This window comes from Theobroma cacao, chromosome 5, assembly GCF_053813885.1.
Source record: "Theobroma cacao isolate CCN51 chromosome 5, ASM5381388v1, whole genome shotgun sequence".
Lineage (NCBI taxonomy): Eukaryota > Viridiplantae > Streptophyta > Magnoliopsida > Malvales > Malvaceae > Theobroma > Theobroma cacao.
This window is the reverse complement of record NC_142643.1, coordinates 40,628,439-40,649,891: the sequence shown is the minus strand read 5'-3', so window position 1 is coordinate 40,649,891 and position 21,453 is coordinate 40,628,439. Positions and strand designations below refer to the sequence as shown.

The 21,453-nt window shown below is 35.2% G+C and overlaps 4 protein-coding genes across 13 annotated transcripts; 3 read left to right on the top strand and 1 right to left on the bottom strand.

Moving 5' to 3' along the window:
• Positions 1 to 403: 403 nt before the first annotated feature.
• LOC18599584 (putative disease resistance protein RGA1) lies at positions 404 to 6,211 on the top strand. Of its 10 annotated transcripts, none has more exons than XM_088806100.1 (10): positions 404 to 3,113; positions 3,285 to 3,327; positions 3,761 to 3,873; positions 4,041 to 4,215; positions 4,289 to 4,368; positions 4,491 to 4,591; positions 4,674 to 4,859; positions 4,934 to 4,982; positions 5,211 to 5,398; positions 5,584 to 6,211. In XM_088806100.1, the coding sequence occupies exons 1-3, from the start codon at positions 564 to 566 to the stop codon at positions 3,811 to 3,813; spliced, it is 2,646 nt and encodes an 881-aa protein (XP_088662226.1). In that variant the 5' UTR covers positions 404 to 563; the 3' UTR covers positions 3,814 to 3,873; positions 4,041 to 4,215; positions 4,289 to 4,368; positions 4,491 to 4,591; positions 4,674 to 4,859; positions 4,934 to 4,982; positions 5,211 to 5,398; positions 5,584 to 6,211. The 10 variants fall into 10 exon arrangements, with proteins under 10 accessions (XP_088662226.1, XP_017977833.2, XP_017977832.2 ...); XM_018122344.2 differs by having other exon boundaries at positions 4,286 to 4,368; positions 4,526 to 4,591; XM_018122343.2 differs by having other exon boundaries at positions 4,286 to 4,368.
• Positions 6,212 to 6,815: 604 nt separating this feature from the next.
• LOC18599576 (putative disease resistance protein RGA1) lies at positions 6,816 to 10,531 on the top strand. The gene is made up of 2 exons (XM_018120699.2): positions 6,816 to 9,655; positions 10,247 to 10,531. The coding sequence occupies exon 1, from the start codon at positions 7,020 to 7,022 to the stop codon at positions 9,633 to 9,635; it is 2,616 nt and encodes an 871-aa protein (XP_017976188.2). The 5' UTR covers positions 6,816 to 7,019; the 3' UTR covers positions 9,636 to 9,655; positions 10,247 to 10,531.
• A 540-nt stretch (positions 10,532 to 11,071) lies between these two features.
• On the bottom strand, positions 11,072 to 15,134 carry LOC148762902 (putative disease resistance protein RGA1). Its single transcript, XM_088806078.1, has 2 exons — positions 12,140 to 15,134; positions 11,072 to 11,329 (listed from the first exon to the last, which is right to left on the bottom strand). Exon 1 carries the CDS (start codon positions 14,860 to 14,862, stop codon positions 12,154 to 12,156), a length of 2,709 nt encoding a protein of 902 aa, XP_088662204.1. The 5' UTR covers positions 14,863 to 15,134; the 3' UTR covers positions 11,072 to 11,329; positions 12,140 to 12,153.
• A 2,546-nt stretch (positions 15,135 to 17,680) lies between these two features.
• On the top strand, positions 17,681 to 21,219 carry LOC148762901 (putative disease resistance protein RGA1). Its single transcript, XM_088806808.1, has 2 exons — positions 17,681 to 20,331; positions 20,935 to 21,219. The coding sequence occupies exon 1, from the start codon at positions 17,696 to 17,698 to the stop codon at positions 20,309 to 20,311; it is 2,616 nt and encodes an 871-aa protein (XP_088662934.1). The 5' UTR covers positions 17,681 to 17,695; the 3' UTR covers positions 20,312 to 20,331; positions 20,935 to 21,219.
• The last annotated feature ends 234 nt before the right edge of the window (positions 21,220 to 21,453 follow it).

Genomic DNA, 21,453 nt, shown 5'->3' with positions numbered 1-21,453 from the left:
CCTTGCTTTTCTCTACTTTGGGTATAACACATGTTTTGCTGTACCTTAGGATTAGTTGTAAGATTTTAGGGTTTAGGGTAGCATGCCACATGAGCTCCGCCATGGCAGATTTCCGCTTAGCTTCGTAGGTATTCTATCAAACTGTTTGTGTGTGCACGAAGAATGACTAAGGAACCTCGAATCTTGAGTTTCCCACCAAATAGTATGTGAAGCCATAAGCCATCCCAGGGTTGGAATAATCACCTTTTCCATAAGATGAAGTTATACTATAATCTGATCAGATACTTTGATTGATTTGTCTTTCGCTTTAGTTTTCTCCAACCTTCTCTTTGGTTTTGCTTACTCAATCTCCAAAGAATTAATGCGTTGCCTTACTAACGCTCAAAAGCTTTAGTTTGTACCTTTTCATCAGTGGAATTGGAAGCAGATGCAAGCAAAGCAAATTCCTATAATGAAGCTATAAACACGTTCATTGCTAATTTGTTCAAACCGCATCACCCAAAAAAAACTTGGTTCGTAGTGACATAACCCTCAACACATTCCCTGCTTCACCCTCAAAAGTCATGGCTGAACCCTTCGCATTTAACATTGCAGAAAATGTCCTCGAGACACTAACCGCTCTTGTTGTTCAAGAAATTTCACTTGCTTGTGGTGTCCAAAGTGACTTTCGAAAGCTTCGTGAAATGTTAGCCACTGTCAAACCTTGGATCTTAGATGCTGAAGAAAAACAGGCTCGTAATAATCAGCTTCAAGATTGGGTACAAAAGCTGAAGGATGCCTGCTATGATGCAGAAGATGTATTAGATGAATTTGAAGTTGAATCATTGCGGGGGCAAGTCTTGGAACAGAAGTGCATTGGAAACAAGGTATGCAATTTCTTTTCAAGCTCAAACCCACTTGTTTTTCGGCTTAAAATGGCACATAAGATTAAGAAAATTACAGAGAGGTTTAGTGAGATTGCTGATTTGCGAGATCGTTTTCATCTCGTAGAAAAACATGATGACACTATGCATGTTGTGCTCTCGGACAGGGAGACCCACTCCTTTGTACAGGCATCGGATGTTATTGGTAGGGATATAGACAAAAAAAATATCGTAGAAAGTTTATTGCAAGCTCCAACTGGTGGGGAAGAGGAAAACATTTCCGTCCTTACTATAGTTGGAATTGGAGGTCTCGGGAAGACCGCCCTTGCAAAGTTGGTGTTCAATGATGTAAATGTAGCTGAGTTTTTTCAGTTGAAAATGTGGGTATGCGTTTCAAATGAAACTGATTTGAAACGATTGCTTGAAAAAGTCATTAAAGTTGCAAATGGGGGTGATAGGGACTATGGTAATATGAGCTTAGAGAAATTACAGAAGGGCTTACGAGGTTGTTTGAATGGCAAAACGTATTTACTCATTTTAGATGATGTTTGTTGGGTCGATGATAAACCATGGAGTAAATTGAAACCTTTGTTAATGGGGGGAGCCAAAGGGAGTAAAATCCTAGTCACTGCTCGTAGTAACCTAGTTGCTAGTAACATGGGTACAATACACAACTTAAAAGCTCTTCCTGAGGAAGAATCTTTCTCTTTGTTCCTCAAAGTGGCCTTTAGAAAAGGGGGAAAGGAACAACATCCGCACCTAGTACAAATTGGGAGGGAAATTGTGAAAAAATGCGGAGGGAATCCTTTGGCTGTGAAGACGCTTGCGAGTCTGCTTTATTCTACGACTTCAAAGCATGAGTGGGAAAAGGTGAGAGATAATGAGATGTGGAAATTAATGCAAGACAAAAATGACCTTTTGCCTGTTCTGAAACTAAGTTATGATCAGTTGCCTCATTATTTAAAGCCATGTTTTGTTTATTGTTCTGTCTATCCGAAGGATTATAGGTTTGCAAGTTTCGAATTAGTTCAATTTTGGATGGCTCATGGTCTTCTTAAAACCTCTAACCCAGATGAGGACCCTGAAGAAACTGGTAGGCGGTACCTGAATGAGTTGTCTTCGAGATATTTTTTCCAAGATTTTGAGACACTTGGTTTCATTCAGCACTTCAAAATGCATGATCTGCTACATGATCTTGCCCTGTTAATAGCAAAAAATGAGTGCTCCGTAGTGAAATCCCAAGGCCAAGATGTTGGCGAAGGGGTTCGACATTTGTATTTTTTGGACCTTGATATTCCTGCAGAAAGCTTTTCTAGGTACCTAGATAACTGTTGTCATGTGCGTACATTTCGCTTCTTGTATATAAAAGAGGGATCCAGAAATGATTTCTTTATCCAAACATTCCTCTCAAGGTTCCAAAGATTGCGGGTGCTGGATTTGAGTGAGTCTACTTTTGAGGTATTGCCAAGAGGGATTGGTAATTTGAAGCATTTGAGATTTCTTGACCTAAGGGGTAATCGTAATATTAAGAAACTTCCGAATTCCATTTGCAAGTTGCAAAATTTACAGACTTTGATTCTTGCTAGTTGCAATGGAATTGAAGAGTTTCCTAAAGATATGAGTCAACTGATTATGCTGAGAGCCTTGTCAATAACCACAAATTTGACGGTTTTACTAGAGAATGTGGTGAACCGGTTGAAGTCGCTTAGGCATTTGGCAATTGGTCATTGTGAGAATTTAGAGCATTTGCCTGAAGGGGTTCGAAATCTCACACAACTTCGAACATTGGTGATTGGTATGTGCAAAAACTTGATCTCACTTCCTCATGGTTTGAATTGCCTGACAAATTTGGAAAATCTAGCAATTTTGCATTGCGAAAGGCTGGAATTAGAAGGGAAAGAAGATAATAGTCAAGAGCAGCACATTGCACAAGGGCTAAGGCTTAGAAGATTGCTACTTGGAGGATTGCCAAAGCTGAAGACACTGCCCAAATGGCTTTTAATTCAAGGAAGTGGCTCTCACACTCTATCACTTGAAATGCTAGAGATTTTTGGATGCCTGGAATTGGCATCTCTGCCAGAAGTGATGCAATGCCTCACTGCCCTCGTGGAATTGAAGATTGAATATTGTCCTCTTTTAAGTGAAAGATGCAGAAGGAAAACAGGTGAGGATTGGCCAAAGATTGCTCATGTCCCTTATATATATCTTGATGGCAATGAGATTGGATCTAACAGATATCACAAGACTGAAGTAAGAGCTCTTCTTTTTCTCTATATCTTTTCTTTACTCATTTATATTGCACACGTTGATGACAGTTATAATTTATTTCAGTTTCTTAAAAACCATAGCTGAGGAATTTGATTAAGTGTTTTTAAACCTCTACTTGCTTTAGTATTAACAATCTCGACTTTGTAATTGCAGGGAGATCATAGAGGGAATCAGAGCAGGTCATCTACCACCACAGGTAAATTTTATTGGTATCTGGTTTATAAATTTGAGAAATTTATAATATCAAATATGGCCTGCTTGATCTGATTAACATAGATAGGAGCCATATTTGGTCTCTGTGCTGTGAACTACATAAACTTAACCAAGGCTGTCATTCGGCTTTCTCCACGTAACTTGGGTGAAATGTACCAAAATCCTATACCATTTTATCTATCTACATCAAACTACCTCAAAAAGTAAAGGATGTCTAATGATCCTTACCAATTTTAGGGTTGCTTAATTACATGGTTGGATGCCTAGAACAACACCTATGAATGAGAGTCATATATACATAGAGTGATCGAGTTTAGTCTGGACTGTTAACCAAAAAAATTCACCCATTTGTCCCGTGTTTAAATATGGATTCGTTCACTTTTGTTTGTTTTACATTTGCTTTCACTACTTCTCAGTCATTTCTACCAACATCTCACTCGAAAATGACTGGAAAAAGGAGGAAAGATAAGCATCATCCCCTAAGCAAGAAACAAAGGCCACTGCACATGCAACACCACCTGCCTCCAAGGTAAACATGTTTTACCTTCTCAAATACTTTTTAAATTTCAATCTACTGTCTCTGCTCCAAAAGACGTCTCTATGGATCAGTCAATTGGCACCTCCCGAACTCTAAGCTTTCGCTTTTAATGTCTTCAAGCATTATTATTCCATTGACCAAAACATTTTCTTTATTAGGTCCCTATGGAAGAAGATACCCTTCTGACTCAAGACCTCAATTCTATATCTTAGGCTCAAACACCGCAGTCCAGTTCCATTTCTTCTGTCCCAAGTCCTTCAACTGAAGCTCCTCGAGCAGCTAGTACGAGATCCAGCCCTCTTAACTACTCAACCAAGATCATTTGATTTTCAGGTGAGTGTTTGCCTTTTTTTTTTTTTTCCACTAATATTGCTTGATAGTAACTGTAGTTTTCAATTTTCAGCAGGAACAGCATCCCATCAGAATACGCACCCAAATATTAGGCAAATTGGCTGATGCACATGATTTCTCTGCTTTTTAAGCAAAGTTCGAATCCCCCTTTCCTAAGTCTAAAAAAAAAAAGCACCTCCCATCAGAGTTCCTCTTCAGCCTTCTCCGCCTACTAATTCAGTAAATTCTTATTTATGGACTTTATATCTTGATTTCAGGACTTTGTCTTTCACTTACCAACGCTCATTCACAGGCTAACAGTGCCGCCTTCGCTCCCACTGATGTATATGGGGGTCTATCAATTGGCACCTCCCCCACGGTAAGCTTTTGGTAATTTTTACTTTTCTAAATTTTCTATTTCAAGCATTTGTAATTCCATTGACTACTATTTGCATTTTTAGGTTTCTACTCAAGATGATACCCTTCACACTCAAAGTGATACTACAACTCAAAATCACTATACTGAATCTGAAGATGAACTATCACAATGAACTTCTTTTTTTTCGGATCCTTCCTTCCTTTGACTTGGTGTGATTGGTACAACTTCCAGCCCCCAAACAATTTCAGCAACAACTTCTTTTCCTCTGGTAGGTAAATGTTTCTTTGTTTCCTCATTCTTATGCATTAATACTAAACCATAGTTTTCATCTTCCAAATCCAGGATGCTACTCCCAGCAAAGTTCCTCTAGCCTTCTTCAGTTACACATTTGGTATATTTCTAATTTGTATCTTGATTTCAGCCTGTTGCCTTAAACTTGCAATCATGCCAATTCACAAGCTAAAAGTATTGCTGTTGCCTCCAACGATGTCTATAACAGTCAATCAGTTTCAGCACCTCCAGCTTTCTTTTTTTGCATTTCCAAATTGTATAGTATTTCAATTTCAAGCATCGTAATTCCATTGACTAAAATATTTTCATTTTTCGGTTTCTATTCAAGGTTATACTCTTCCCACACAAAGTGATACTCCAACTCAAAGCCCCAATTCTGAAGCTCAATTAGGCCAAATTCCCACAATCAAGCTCTTCTAATTCGATCATTGGGTTGACCTTCCTGGACTTAGCATTCAACTGTTGCAACATCCGGCCCTCCAACTACTTTAGAAACGACATTTGTTTTTTCCTATGGTAAGTATTTCTTTATCCTTCCTTCACTCATGTGCCTTAATGCTAACCACAGTTTCCAATTTTCAGATTCAGGATGTTACTCTTTACAAAATTCCTGTTTAGCCTTCTTTACTCAATGGGTTAATTTCTTGTTCAATGATTTTTTTTTTTATCTTTGACTTTCTAATTACGTATTACTTTCTCAGGCTCAATTGTCAATTACCTCTTTCTAAAGAGGATGCTTTTGCAGCCATGATGAATAGCTTTGGAGCTAATTTGGTTCAAACTTCTAATAAGGACATTGCTTGGCTCTGCAGTCGGGCCACCTTGGAATTACCTTGTGAATTGATACATGAAGCACCTGTAGGGAATCATAATACTCTCTGCGGTCTAAATAGTTTCTTAGTCTAAAAATTTTTCTGAAACATTAAAATTGTATTTTAGGCAGAGTAAAATTCAATTTTAATTTAGCAGTACCTAACTTGTTTAAGCAGAGTAATTCATGCTCTGTCCCGCCTTCTTCAATACTTCGTATTGTCAATTAATTCGGAGCTTTCTGTTTATATTGGGAAATAGGGCTTTTGCACATTTTCGTTAGTCAAAGAAAAGTTGAGCTATCTTCGTGCTCCTGGCCTTGAATTTTGAGATTGTGACACTGACATTCAAGGGTGACATGCCATTCTTAAAGAATTGAATGTTGTGCATTGTCCCATTTTGATCCCAAGATGCAAACGCCAGATCGGAGAGGATTGGACCAACATTGTTCATGTCCCCCCTATATATCATAACTGTAACGCAATTTAATATAGCGAAATTGAACAAGTTCTTGTTTTTTGTTTGGTTTTTTCAATTGTCTCCATTTTTCATGATTTATTTTCAATTCTTTATAACAAGAAGGTACTGTTTTTAGTTCAGAATTGGTAATTATATGCTAGCCTTATTAATCTAGATATCAGTATCTAATGTTTAACATTTAAAGAACTAATAACATTGTGATCAACTAAGCATTATGCCATTAAAAATCTTTTGACAAATAAGTAAGAGATTTAAAATAATATGTGAATCGTTGAGATTAATAAAATTGTTTTTTTTTTTTTAAATTACACATCAGTTAAATTACGTGCTTACTATTAGCATTACTTTTATTTTTCACAAAGAATTGGAAAACAAAATCAAAATATTTGTGCTACTATACTTAAGTGTCAGCCTATAAAATGTCATTAAAAAACTAGTTAAATTAGTTTTAATATATAAATAGATATTTATTTATCATTATAAAATAAAAAAAAAATTGTCCTCAAGGGGTGGCAGCCAATTACCCGTTGGAGACCATTTTCATAAAAAAGTACAGATGTTGGTAAATAGTGATGGGTAGGACAATGAGTTCCACTATAAATAAAATATCATCCATTCCAAGTCTACTCAGGTCAACGCGTGATTAGGTTTCACCAAATCCGTCTCTCTCTTTCATTCTCATTTCACAGCTCTTCTTCCATTTGTGATCCATCTGATTTCTATTTGCTTCAAGTTATATAGTCAGTCAGTCAGTCAGTCAGAACAGATAATCATTTCACACAAATAATCTTCTCCATCTGTTGCTTTCTTTCCTTTCCCTCCTCTTTCTTCACCACCTCAAAAATTCATGGCTGAAACCTTTGCCTTTAACATTGTAGAAAAACTAATTGGGAAACTAGCCACTGTTGCTTATCAAGAAATTTCCCTAGCTTGGGGTGTCCAAACTGACTTTCAAAGGCTTAATGACATATTGACCATTGTCAAAGATGTGCTCTTAGATGCTGAAGAAAACCAAGCAAAGAACAATCAGCTACGGAATTGGTTGCTAAAGTTGAAAGATGCTTGTTACGATGCAGAGGATGTACTAGATGAGTTTCAGATCGAAGCATGGCGGAGGCAAGTTTTGAAACAGAGGAACATCGGAAAGAAGGTACGCAGTTTCTTTTCGAGCTCAAACCCAGTTGCTTTTCGATTTAGGATGGCCCATAAGATTAAAAAAGTTACTGAGAGGTTTGGTCAGATTGCTGCTTTGAAAGCTAATTTTCATCTTGCTGAAAGACATTATGACACTAGGCATCTTGTTATGGGCTTGGACAGGGAGACCCACTCCTTTGTCCAAGCAGCAGATATCATTGGTAGAGATGAAGATAAAGAAAAAATCATAAAAACTTTGATGCAAGATCCAACTGATGGGGAAGGCATATCTGTCCTTCCTATAGTTGGAATTGGAGGCCTCGGAAAGACTGCCCTTGCAAAATTGGTGTACAATGATGAACGTGTAGATAGGCATTTTGAGTTGAAAATGTGGGTATGTGTTTCAGATGATTTTGATTTAAAGCGATTAATGATAAAAATCATTAAAGCTGCAAAGGGGTTGGATGGAAATTGGAGTAATATGGATTTAGACCAATTACAAAAGGTCTTTCGAGATTGTTTAGATGAGAAAAAATATTTACTTATTCTGGATGATTTATGGAACGAAAATCCTATCAAATGGGATGAATTGAAACAGTTGTTGGTGCAAGGAGCTAAGGGAAGCAAAATTGTTGTCACCACTCGCAGTAACCACGTTGCAGAGATCATGGGCACAATCTCAACACACAATTTGCAAGGTCTTTCTGAAAAGGAATCTTTGTGTTTGATTCTCCAATTTGCGTCCAAGAAAGGGGAAATCAATCAGTACCAAAACCTAGTAAAAATTGGGGAAGAAATAGTTAAAAAATGCAATGGAGTGCCTTTGGTTTTGAAGACACTTGGGAGCTTACTTCTCTCCAAAATTTCAGAAGACGATTGGAAATTTGTGAGAGATAGTGACATGTGGAAACTAGTGCAAGAGGAGAACAGCATTTTTCCTGTTTTGAAATTGAGTTATGATCAATTGCCTCCATATTTAAAGCCGTGTTTTGCTTATCTTTCGGTAGTTCCAAAGGATTATGAACTTAATGATATGGAGGTGATTCATTTTTGGATGGCTCATGATTTGCTTCATTCCTCCAATGAAAATGAAGATCCAGAAGGTATTGGTCGGCGTTATTTGAATAATCTATCATCAAAATCTTTTTTCCAAGATTTTGATCAAAATATTGTTTTTCAGTATTTTAAAATGCATGATCTTCTACATGATCTTGCATTATTAGTGGCAAAGAATGAGTGCTCTATGGTAAATTGTTTCAAGCAAATTATTGCTCCAGGAATTCGACATTTGTGCCTTGAAAACCTTGATTTTCTTGAGGAGCAGTCTTCTGGCTTCCTTGATGTTGATAAGTTATGTCATCTACGCACATTTCGTCTTGAAAATATGAACGAAAGTTCTAACAGTGAATCATTTATCAAGAAATGTCTTTCAAGATTCCAGAATTTACGAGTACTAGATCTAAAAGGATCTAGTTTTGAGGTACTACCCAAAAAGGTTGGCAGTTTGAAGCATTTAAGGTATCTCAACTTACATGGCAACTCCAAAATCAAGAAACTTCCAAATTTTATATGCAAGTTACCATGTTTGCAAACTCTGGTTCTCGAGTGTGAAGGAATTGAAGAGTTGCCCAAAAATATGAGGTATATGATCAATCTCAGAATGCTAGTAATAAGTACAAGACAGAGGTCTCTATCCAAAAATGGACTCGAAAACTTGAAATCTCTTCGGTATTTGAAGATTGTTGGTTGTGAAAATTTAGAATATTTGTTTGATGGGATTCAAAACCTCAAATCTCTTCATTCATTGATAATCGATAGTTGCAAGAACTTGATCTCACTGCCGCAGGGTTTTGAAGCCTTAATAGCGTTAAAAGTTCTGGCAATTTGGGAATGTGAAAAGCTACATGTTAATATGACGTTGGGATCCGAAGGGAGAGGAAAAGAAGATGATAGTCAAGATTACCATATTGGCAGTCGGTTACGCCTTCAAGAATTAGCTATTGGAGGGGTACCGAAGTTGGAGGTACTACCCGAATGGCTTCTTGTGGAATCTGCCAACACTTTGCGGTTCCTGATACTTGAGGACTGTGAAAATCTCAGAACATTTCCAGAGAGACAGAATCTCACATCACTTGAAGGGTTGGTGATTACGAATTGCCCAAATTTGTCATCACTGCCAGAGCGGATGCAATGCCTCAAGGAATTGGAGATTGAAAGATGTCCGATTTTGAGCGAAAGATGCAAATCAGAAAACGGAGAGGATTGGGACAAGATTTCTCATGCATCTCGTATACGTATTGATGGCAATGAAATCACATCAAACAAATGAACAGCCTGACGATCAGCTAGGTAACAATTATTTTTCCGTCTTTTCTTTTTTTTTTTATTTACAATTTTCTTTCTTTCCTCCCTTTATATATCAAATAATAAAGCATGAATCTTTTTTTAATTGTTTTATAAAGCTTGTCAGAGAAATGATGCAATTGATTTTAGTCGGTAGTCCAGAAATCTGTGTTTAAGATTTTCTTTTTTTAGCCAAGCAATATTTAAGATTCAACTAACACTAATATGATCAACTAAGTAGTAGCAATATGTTAATATTTCAAAACGAATTACCAATCAAAATCAAAATATTTAAACTTTGAAAGATAAGTGGCATTTGTTTATTTTTATTTTCATTTTTTTCTTGAATAAAATGTTAATTTGCCATCTCTCAAAGAAACAATGTTAATTTGCTATGCCTCATTTTCTTTTTTTCTTTTTGTTGTTTTGTGACATTTATTATATATATTTTAATTTCATAGAAATAAAGCAACAAATGGTGTATAGAGACAAACATGGAATACACTTTTAAAAGAAAAAAAACTTATTCTGTTACATCTTAATATCTCACTAAAAGTTGTTGGTCAATTTTCCTAATTTGCTGTTATTGAATGGCAGGGCATGTCCCCAGCTAATGATGTTGGATTGGGCTTCTCTTAGTGGCTAGGCCGAAGTACTCTTTCTTGAATTCCCTGAAAATGAGTCCATGGTCGTTCCTTGCTTGCCAATTGTTTGGGGTGTACTTTCCTTGTTTTGTTCTTTGTTGGTTTTGAGTTCAATATTTGGACTGCTCTTCTTTTCTTTTGGATTGGGCTTAATGCCACTTTATTGTTCACTTTTTTATTGTTAAAACCTTATTTTATGTTTTTACTTACCACTAATTACAAGCTTGACTTTACTCAATTACTTTTTTATTGTCTTGCACTCTTCAATGCAATTAAACTCTTCATTTACATATATAGGACTTAATCATGAATTGTGAATTCAAAGAGATTTTTTTCTACTAAATGGAATAAAGACTTTAAAGAGGTGGAACAATTTAAAGCTATTTATTAATGACTTTGAGCTACCACATTTTTGTCTCTAAGTTTGCAAGACACTCTTCTCACATTAATTTCTCTTATGTATTTCTCTGTCCAAAACAAAATTCTTGGTCTGCTGAATTACCTCTGCGAAAACGGATGCATGATATTTCCCTCTTTAATATTTTATATGATGCCTATGATCAGTATATCCAATATAGAGATACATTACTGATTTGAAAGAAGGGTTTACAATATCTAAGTTAAGCTCCATGGGCTGACTCCTGAGAGTTCAACCAGAATGCAAATCTCGGTAAAATTATTTTTAACAATAAGTAAAGAAAGATTATTTTATGCAACTAAACGTAAAATTAAGTTTTATCAATGAAACAATAAACAGTAATGTTGAATCCAAAAGATAGAAGACGAAGCCGAATCTTGAATTCAAACCCAAGACATCAAACCAACATTGAACGAAACAAGGAAATTACAGCCCACAAACAAGCATCAAATTTCAGATAGGTCCATAACACAACTAGCTAGAATACACCCAACAATCAGGACATAAGGCAAGCCAGGAACACTTCTGGAATCATATTTAGTGGTTACGTGAAGAATGGTGCAGCCACCAAGAGAAGTCCAGTCCAATTACGTACCAATAAATGGAGATACATGCGCCCTGCCACTCAATAACAAATTAACAATGGATGAGCAAAATCTCTAAAGAATGCTAAAATGGACACCAACATGTTTTGGTATATTAGGATGTGAAAAAATGTAGTTGCTATTTCGGAAAATTCATCTTTATTTAAATAAAAAAGGTTCTTTACTCAGTCACTCTTTCATTTGTTACGTTAGTTTTTAAGTTTTAATGGTTCTACTATTCTCTTTACTGATTTTCTTTTTAGAAAAAAACTAGTAAAAAAATCATTAATATGTTTAAATAAGAATGAAGAAATATATAATTAAAAACAATACCATGGTACCTCTTAAAAGGGACGAAACCCAATTGAAACATGATAATAAATGTGCACATAAACTTAATACTAATATCTTTTATTATTTGTAAAAATAAGTTTCTTTTTGGAGTATATTGAACCAGTATCTGTTCCTACATTGTTTATTATTTTATTTCTATAAAATTAAAATATATGAATAATAAAAGTCCAAAAACAATAACGAAAAAAAAAATGAAAAATGAAGATAAACAACTATGTACCATGTATCTTTCATAACTTAAATATCTTTATTTTGTTTTGCAATTTCTTTTGAAATAACAGTATTGTAAGCATGAAGTAACATATTGCTACTACTTAGTTGATCATATTACTTGTTAATTGAGTCTTAAAAACATTGATTTCCAGACTAACCACTAAAATCACTTGTATCATTTCACTGACAATTTATAAAACAAATAAAACTCAATTTAATATGTATAAATGGAAGAAAGAAAGAAAGAAAATTCAAGATAAAAAGTGGAAAAAATTACTTCTTAGCGAGTCGTTACGCTGCACAATCTTGGCCCAATCCTCTTCTGTTTCTGGTTTCCATCTTTCGTTTAAAATGGGACAATGCATAATAGTCATTTCTTTGAGGCACGGCATACCCTCCGGCAGAGCCATCAATCCGTATGTTCGAGACGTAAGCAATCTTGGCCCAATCCTCTCCTGTTTCTGGTCTGCATCTTTCTTTCAAAATGGGACAATGCATAATACTCAATTCTCTGAGGCAAGGCATACTCTCTGGTAGAGATGACAGTTTTGGGCATTCCCCAATACTAAACCTTTCAAGTGATGTGAGATTCTGCAACTCCGCCAATGTTGTGAGATTCTTGCATTCTTCGATTACCAGGATCTGCAAAGTGTTGGCAGATTCTCCAAGAAGCCAATTGGGTAGTGCCTCCAGCCTTGGTAACAATCCAATGATTAATGTTTGAAGGCGTAACCCACTGCCAATGTGGTGATCTTGACTGTCATCTTCTTTTCCTCTCGCTTTGGATGCCAATATCATATTTCGATGGAGCTTTTCGCAATTCGAAATCACCAGAACTTTTAACGCGGTTAAAGCTTTAATGCCTTGTGGCAGCGCGATCAAGTTCTTGCAATCAACTATGATCAATGTATGAAGGGATGTCAGATTTCGAATCCCATCAAACAAATATTCTAAATTTTCGCAATAAGCGATTAACAAATACCGAAGAGATTTCAAGTACTCAAGTCCACTCTTGGATAGAACTTTCTGCTGTGTACTTATTGATAACATTCTGAGACTAATCATGTATCTCATATTGCTGGGCAACTCTTCAATTCCTGCTTGAATGAGAAGCAGAGTTTGCAAGCACGGTAACTTACATATGAAATTGGGAAGTTTCTTGATATTGGAGTTGCTGCTTAAATCGAGATATCTTAAATGCTTCAAACCACTAATCCTTTTGGGCACTACCTCAAGACTAGACCCTTGTAGAGTAAGCACTCGCAACTTTTGAAACCTTGAAAGACATTTTTCGATAAATGATTCACTGTTGACATCTGCTTTCATATTTTCAAAACGAAATGTGTGCAGATGACATAATTTATCAATATCAAAGAAGTCACAAGAGTTTTTCTCAAGAAAATCAGAGTTTTCAAGGCATAAATGTCGAATTCCTGGGGTAATAATTTGTTTGAAAGAGTTTATCGTGGAGCACCTATTCTTCGCCACTAATACTGCAAGATCATGTAGAAGATCATGCATTTTAAAAAAATATTGTCTAGACAAACTTTTATCAAAATCTTGAAAAAAAGACATTGATGATAGATCATTCAAATAACGACGACCAATATCTATTGGGTCATCATTTTCATTGGAGGATTGAAGCAAATCATGAGCCATCCAAAAATGGATCAACTCCATGTAATTAAATTCATAATCCTTTGGAAAGACTGAAAGATGAGCAAAACATAACTTTAAATATGGAGGCAATTGATCATAACTCAATTTCAAAACAGGAAAAACGTTGTTTTCCTTTTGCATTACTTTCCACATTTCACTATCTCTCACAAGTTTCCAATCATATTCTGAAGTTTTGCCAAGAAGTAAGCTCCCAAGTGTCTTCAAAACCAAAGGAATTCCATTGCAACTTTTAACTATCTCTTCCCCAATTTTTACTAGGTTTGAGTATTGATTCATTTCCCTTTTCTTGAATGCAAATTGGAGAAACAAAGACAAAGCTTCCTTTTTGGGAAGGCCTTCTAAATTGTGTGTTGGGATTGTGCCCATGATCTCTGCAACTCGGCTACTACGAGTGGTGACTACAATTTTGCTTCCCCTACCTCCTCCCACAAGAAACTGTTTCAATTCATTCCATTTAAGATCATCTTCGTTCCACAAATCATCTAGAATGAGTAAATATTTTTTCCCATCTAAACAGTCTCGTAAGACCTTTTGTAATTGATCTAAATCCATGTTACTCCAATCTTCGTTGACCTTTTTTGCCGCTTTAATAATTTTCATAATTAATCGTTTCAAATGAAAATCATCTGAAACACACACCCATATTTTCAACTGAAATTCCCCATCTATGATTTCATCATTGAGCAGCAATTTTGCAAGGGCGGTCTTTCCGAGGCCTCCAATTCCAACTACAGGAAGGACAGATATGTTTTCCCCATCAGGTGGGTCTTGCATCAAGGCTTTTATGATTTTTTCTCTGTCCTCATCTCTACCGATGATATCCGCTGCTTGCACAAAAGAGTGGGTCTCCCTGTCCGGGCCCATAACAACATGCCTAGTGTCATAATGTCTTTCAGCGAGATGAAAATTAGCTTTCAAAGCAGCAATCTCACCAAATCTCAGGGTAACTTTTTTAATCTTTTGGGCCATCCTAAATCGAAAAGCAAGTGGGTTTGAGCTTGAAAGGAAATGACTTACCTTCTTTCCGATGTTCCTCTGTTTCAGAACTTGCTTCCGCAACGCTTCGATTTCAAATTCATCCAACACATCTTCTGCATCATAACAGGCATCCGTCAGCTTTTGCAACCAATTCCGCAGCTGATTAGTATGAGCTTGGTTTTCTTCAGCATCTAAGAGCACATCTTTGACAGTGGTCAATATGTCATTAAGCCTTTGAAAGTCGGATTGGACACCCCAAGCTAGAGAAATTTCTTGATGAGCAACAGTGGCTAGTTTCTGAACTACATTTTCTACAATGTTAAAGGCAAAGGTTTCAGCCATCAATTTTTGAGGTGGTGAACAAGGGGAAGGAAAAGGAAAGAAAGAAACAGAAGAGAACACAATTTGTGTGAAATGATATTTATTGCCACTGACTGACTACATATCTTGAAGCAACTAGAATTCAGATGAATCGTAGATGGAAAAAGCAGCTGTGAAATGAGAAAGAAAGCCAGAGAAGGAAAACAATAAATGGAGGAACAAAACAAATCTTAACATTTATTTGATAAAGTTTCCTATTTTTAATTAATTTTTATTTTTTAGTGTCAAAATTTGCCGTGTTACTACTGCAATACTACTTGGTCGTGTTTCCACTGCAATACTACCCATGAAGGATAGTTTTTTGTACCGATACTCTTTAAAAATTTTTAAAGTGAGAAAGTGATTTGCATACTTAAGAGTATATGTGGACCGAGTCGACGCTTGGCAAAGTCACTCAAACAAGAGCTTTTTAAGTTTCAAATTTAGAGATTTTATATTTATATAATAATAATATAATTAATTATATTAAAAAATATAATTATATTTGATGCACTGATAGTATAACTTCTATGTACTATCAGTCTATTAAAATATGTCATCTCATTAATAAAATAAAATTAAAATCTTATAAAAGCTTAAAATTAAATTTTAAAAAGTTAATACTTTATATTAATTATACTTTTGCCTCTTTAGCAATGACAACAGGCTAAAGAAATGATAGGTGGAATTTCTGAATAAACGAATAGTTAAGCGAAAACTTTATAAATTAATCAGACATGGTTGATATATATTAATTGGGTAATTACTTTATTAATTTTTTTTAATTTTAATAATAAGTAATTTAATTAAACGATGATCAATTTAATGGGTTCCAATCCACAAGGATTAATTAATTGTTTTAAACGATAAATAATAGTTTATATTAATCAATAAAACCATCATTAGTTGAGACAATATACTGCTTTGTTGATATTTTCTAGTGTCAAAATGTTATTTGAACGCCATGAAAGCAAGCACCACAGTTAGTTGCTTCTTCCATTCTTGATATATACGAGACAATCATGACCAATCTTGAGCCAATCCTAACCGATTTAAAAGAGGCAGATCTTTAACAGTCAATTCTTTGAGGCACTGCGTTCGTCTGCCAGAGCGGGATGCAAGGAATTAGACGTTGACTTAAATGGAAAAATAATACATCAAATTACTCTGTCAAGGCAAGGAGGGGATCAGAGTATATTCTTGTATTGTAGCAGCAGTAATTATAACAAACTGATCTTTGATTGTAAAATTGAAAGAATAGAAATCTATATTAATATGGAATATCAATTGTTTAATTTGGTATTACGATTTAAGTGATACATATATACCCTGTTGACCAAATTATCTATAATAATATAAATTAATAATGAAAACTATATATAAAACTATAGGAACATTTAAGTTGACAATATTATATCAGAGCTGAATTAATGTAAACATTAAGTTGACAATATTACATCTTCAACTATATACTGTTACTGATGTGAACTAAAACAAGCTATTTACGATTTGATTTGCTTTGAGGTTGCTGGTTTCTACAGGAAAAGGCTGCAGCCTTGCGTTGGTACTTGGTAGGATTCAAACAGCATTTTGATGCTAGAAAATATCAACAAATATGTATATTGTCCAAAGTCCAGACTATAATGATGCTCTTCCGATGAAATTTACTCATTAATTAAATTAAATTAAATTAAATTCCACTAGCACTACTTATCATATAAAACAATTATTTCAAATCTAAACACAGCTGGTAACAGAACATCATTCATTATTTTATAGTCATAGAAATTGTTTATATATTCTAATAATGTGGCAAGTTGTACTATTATTTAATTAAACTTGACCTTTGCACATGAAAGCACCATTCCCAACTGCTCTCTCGTCTCTATACAGGCAATAATAAACAAAACAAAGAAATTACAATCCAACAATCAAGACCAACAGAATAAGTCCCTTTCTTCGCACCAACTCCTGATGCAACTGTGATCAATTTAATAGTTGAAACCAATTGATAAAACCATCATTAGTTTAGACAATATACAGATTTGTTGATATTTTCTAGTGTCAAAATGTTATTTGGAAGCTATGAAAGCAAGCATGTAATTAAGAGAATATATATGCCATTCGGTTAAGTATCAACAAACCTACACCTGAACGCCTGATCAAGAGCTATCTAAATGCAGTTTTCTATCAAGGCCAATCTTAAGAGATAAAACTTGATTGCAAATGGTTTGGGAATTTTTATACAAATTAATGTGAGACCAAGTGCTGAAGTCAATTACACTGACCTGCAATTTAATATAGCAAATGATCAGCCCGATAATTAGGTAAACTCATTTCTCTTGGTTTTTTTCCCAATCGTCTCCATTTTTCATGATTTATTTTCAATTTTTTGTAACGAGTGTTAGAGAATTGATACTGTTTTTAGTTAAGAAATTGTAATTATATGCTGGCCTTGTTAATCTAGATATCAGTATATAATGTTTAGCATTCAAATAACTAATAACATTATGATCAGCTAAATTACGTGTCTATTATTAATATGACTTTTATTGTCCTCAAGGGGTGGCAGCCAATAACCCGCTGCAGATCATTTTTATGTGTAGTACAGATATTGGTAAATAATGGCGGGTGGTAGAATGAGGTTTCAAGTTAAATACCTTGGACTAGGAATTAGAAGCAAACACTGTATTATCTTCTCCATTTTACACCGTATTCTCAGTCAGTAGCAACATATACCATGTCACACAAATTATCTTCTCCATCTGCTTCTCTTTTTCCTTTCCCTCCACCTTCTTCACCACCTCAAAAATTCATGGCTGAAACCTTTGCCTTTAACATCGTAGAAAAACTAATTGAGAAACTAGCCACTGTTGCTTATCAAGAAATTTCCCTAGCTTGGGGTGTCCAAACTGACTTTCAAAGGCTTAATGACATATTGACCACTGTCAAAGATGTGCTCTTAGATACTGAAGAAAACGTAGCTCAGAATAATCAGCTGCGGAATTGGTTGCAAAAGCTGAAAGATGCTTGTTACGGTGCAGAAGATGTACTAGATGAATTTCAGATCGAAGCATTGCGGAAGCAAGTTTTGAAACAGAGGAGCATCGGAAAGAAGGTACACAGTTTCTTTTCGAGCTCAAACCCAGTTGCTTTTCGATTTAGGATGGCCCATAAGATTAAAAAAGTTACTGAGAGGTTTGGTGAGATTGCTGCTTTGAAAGCTAATTTTCATCTTGCTGGAAGACATTATGACACTAGGTATCTTGTTACGGGCTTGGACAGGGAGACCCACTCCTTTGTCCAAGCAGCAGATATCATTGGTAGAGATGAAGATAAAGAAAAAATCATTAAAACTTTGATGCAAGATCCTACTGATGGGGAAGGCATATCTGTCCTTCCCATAGTTGGAATTGGAGGCCTCGGAAAGACTGCCCTTGCAAAATTGGTATACAATGATGAATGCGTAGATAGGCATTTTGAGTTAAAAATGTGGGTATGTGTTTCAGATGATTTTGATTTAAAACGATTAATGATAAAAATCATTAAAGCTGCAAAGGGGTTCGATGGAAATGGGAGTAATATGGGTTTAGACCAATTACAAAAGGTCTTTCGAGATTGTTTAGATGAAAAAAAGTATTTACTTATTTTGGATGATTTATGGAACGAGGATCATATCAAATGGGATGAATTGAAACAGTTGTTGGTGCAAGGAGCTAAGGGAAGCCAAATTGTTGTCACCACTCGTAGTAGCCAAGTTGCAGAGATCATGAGCACAATCTCAACACACAATTTGCAAGGCCTTCCTGAAAAGGAATCTTTGTGTTTGTTTCTCCAATTTGCGTCCAAGAAAGGGGAAATCAATCAACACCAAAACCTAGTAAAAATTGGGGAAGAAATAGTTAAAAAATGCAGTGGAGTGCCTTTGGTTTTGAAGACACTTGGGAGCCTACTTCTCTCCAAAACTTCAGAAGATGATTGGGAATTTGTGAGAGATAGTGAGATGTGGAAATTAGTGCAAGAGGAAAAAAGCATATTTCCTGTTTTGAAATTGAGTTATGATCAATTGCCTCCATATTTAAAGCCATGTTTTGCTTATCTTTCAGTCTTTCCAAAGGATTATGAATTTGATCAGATGGCGTTGATCCATTTTTGGATGGCTCATGATTTGCTTCATTCCTCTAACGAAAATGAAGACGCTGAAGATATTGGTGAGCGTTATTTGAATGATCTATCATCAAGATCTTTTTTCCAAGATTTTGCTCAAAGTTTGTCTTTCCAGTCTTTTAAAATGCATGATCTTCTACATGATCTTGCATTATCAGTGGCAAAGAATGAGTGCTCTACGGTAAACTGTTTCAAGCAAATTATTGCTCCAGGAATTCGACATTTGTGCCTTGACAGCCTTGATTTTTTTGAGGAGCAGTCTTCTGGCTTCCTTGATGTTGATACGTTAGGTCATTTACGCACATTTCGTCTTGAAAATATGAAAGAAGGTTCTAACAGTGAATCATTTATCAAGAAATGTCTTTCAAGGTTCCAGAATTTACGAGTACTAGATCTGCAAGGATCTAGTTTTGAGGTACTACCCAAAAGGGTTGGCAGATTGAAGCATTTAAGGTATCTCGACCTAAACGACAACTCCAAAATCAAGAAACTTCCAAATTTTGTATGCAAGTTACCGTGTTTGCAAACTCTGCTTCTCTATTGTGAAGGAATTGAAGAGTTGCCCAAAAATATGAGGTACATGATCAATCTCAGAATGTTAGTAATAAGTACAAAACAGAGGTCTCTATCTAAAAATGGATTTGAAAACTTGAAATCTCTTCGGCATTTGATGATTGGTAATTGTAAAAATTTAGAATATTTGTTTGATGGGATTCAAAACCTCAAATCTCTTCATGCATTGATAATCAGTGGTTGCAAGAACTTGATCTCAATGCCACAGGGTTTTGAAGCCTTAATCGCGTTAAAAGTTCTGGTAATTTGGGAATGTGAAAAGCTACATCTTAATATGACGTTGGGATCCGAAGGGAGAGGAAAAGAAGATGATAGTCAAGATTACCATATTGCCAGTCGGTTACGCCTTCAAGAATTAGTTATTGGAGGGGTACCAAAGTTGGAGGTACTACCCGAATGGCTTCTTGTGGAATCTGCCAACACTTTGCGGGTCCTGGCACTTGGTGAATGTGAAAATCTCACAAAATTTCCGGAGAGACAGAATCTCACATCACTTGAAGGGTTGGGGATTACGGATTGCCCAAATTTGTCATCACTGCCAGAGCGGATGCAATGCCTCAAACAATTGGTGATTGAAAGATGTCCGATTTTGATCGAAAGATACAATCCGGAAAATGGAGAGGATTGGGCCAAGATTTCTCATGCATCTCGTATACGTATTGATGGCAATGAAATCACATCAAACAAGTGAACAGCCTGACGATCAGCCAGGTAACAATTATTTTTCCCGTCTTTTCTTTTCTCTTTTTTTTTTTTTAATTTTCAATTTTCTTTCTTTCCTCCCTTTATATATCAAATAATAAAACATGATTCTTTTTTTAATTGTTTTATAAAGCTTGTCAGAGAAATGGTGCAATTGATTTTAGTCGGTAGTCCAGAAATTTGTGTTTAAGATTTTCATTTTTTTAGCCAAGCAATATTTAAGATTCAGTTAACACTAATATGATCAACTAAGTAGTAGCAGTATGTTACTATTTCAAAACGAATTACCAATCAAAATCAAAATATTTAAACTTTGAAAGATAAGTGGCATTTGTTTATTTTTATTTTCATTTTTTTCTTGAATAAAATGTTAATTTGCCATCTCTCAAAGAAACAATGTTAATTTGCTATGCCTCATTTTCTTTTTTTCTTTTTGTTGTTTTGTGACATTTATTATATATATTTTAGTTTCATAGAAATAAAGCAACAAATGGTGTATAGATACAAACATGGAATACACTTTTAAAAGAAAAAAAACTTATTGTGTTACATCTTAATATCTTACTAAAAGTTGTTGGTCAATTTTCCTAATTTGGTGTTATTGAATGGCAGGGCATGTCTCCAGCTAATGATGTTGGATTGGGCTTCTCTTAGTGGCTAGACCGAACTACTCTTTCTTGAATTCCCTGAAAATGAGTCCATGGTCGTTCCTTGCTTGCCACTTGTTTGGGATGTACATTCCTTGTTTTGTTCTTTGTTGGTTTTGAGTTCAATATTTGGACTGCTCTTCTTTTCTTTTGGATTGGGCTTAATGCCACTTTATTGTTCACTTTTTTATTGTTAAAACCTTATTTTATGTTTTTACTTATTACTAATTACAAGCTTGACCTTACTCAATTACTTTTTTATTGTCTTGCACTCTTCAATGCAATTAAACTCTTCATTTACATATATAGGACTTAATCATGAATTGTGAATTCAAAGAGATTTTTTTCTACTAAATGGAATAAAGACTTTAAAGAGGTGGAACAATTTAAAGCTATTTATTAATGACTTTGAGCTACCACATTTTTGTCTCTAAGTTTGCAAGACACTCTTCTCACATTAATTTCTCTTATGTATTGCTCTGTC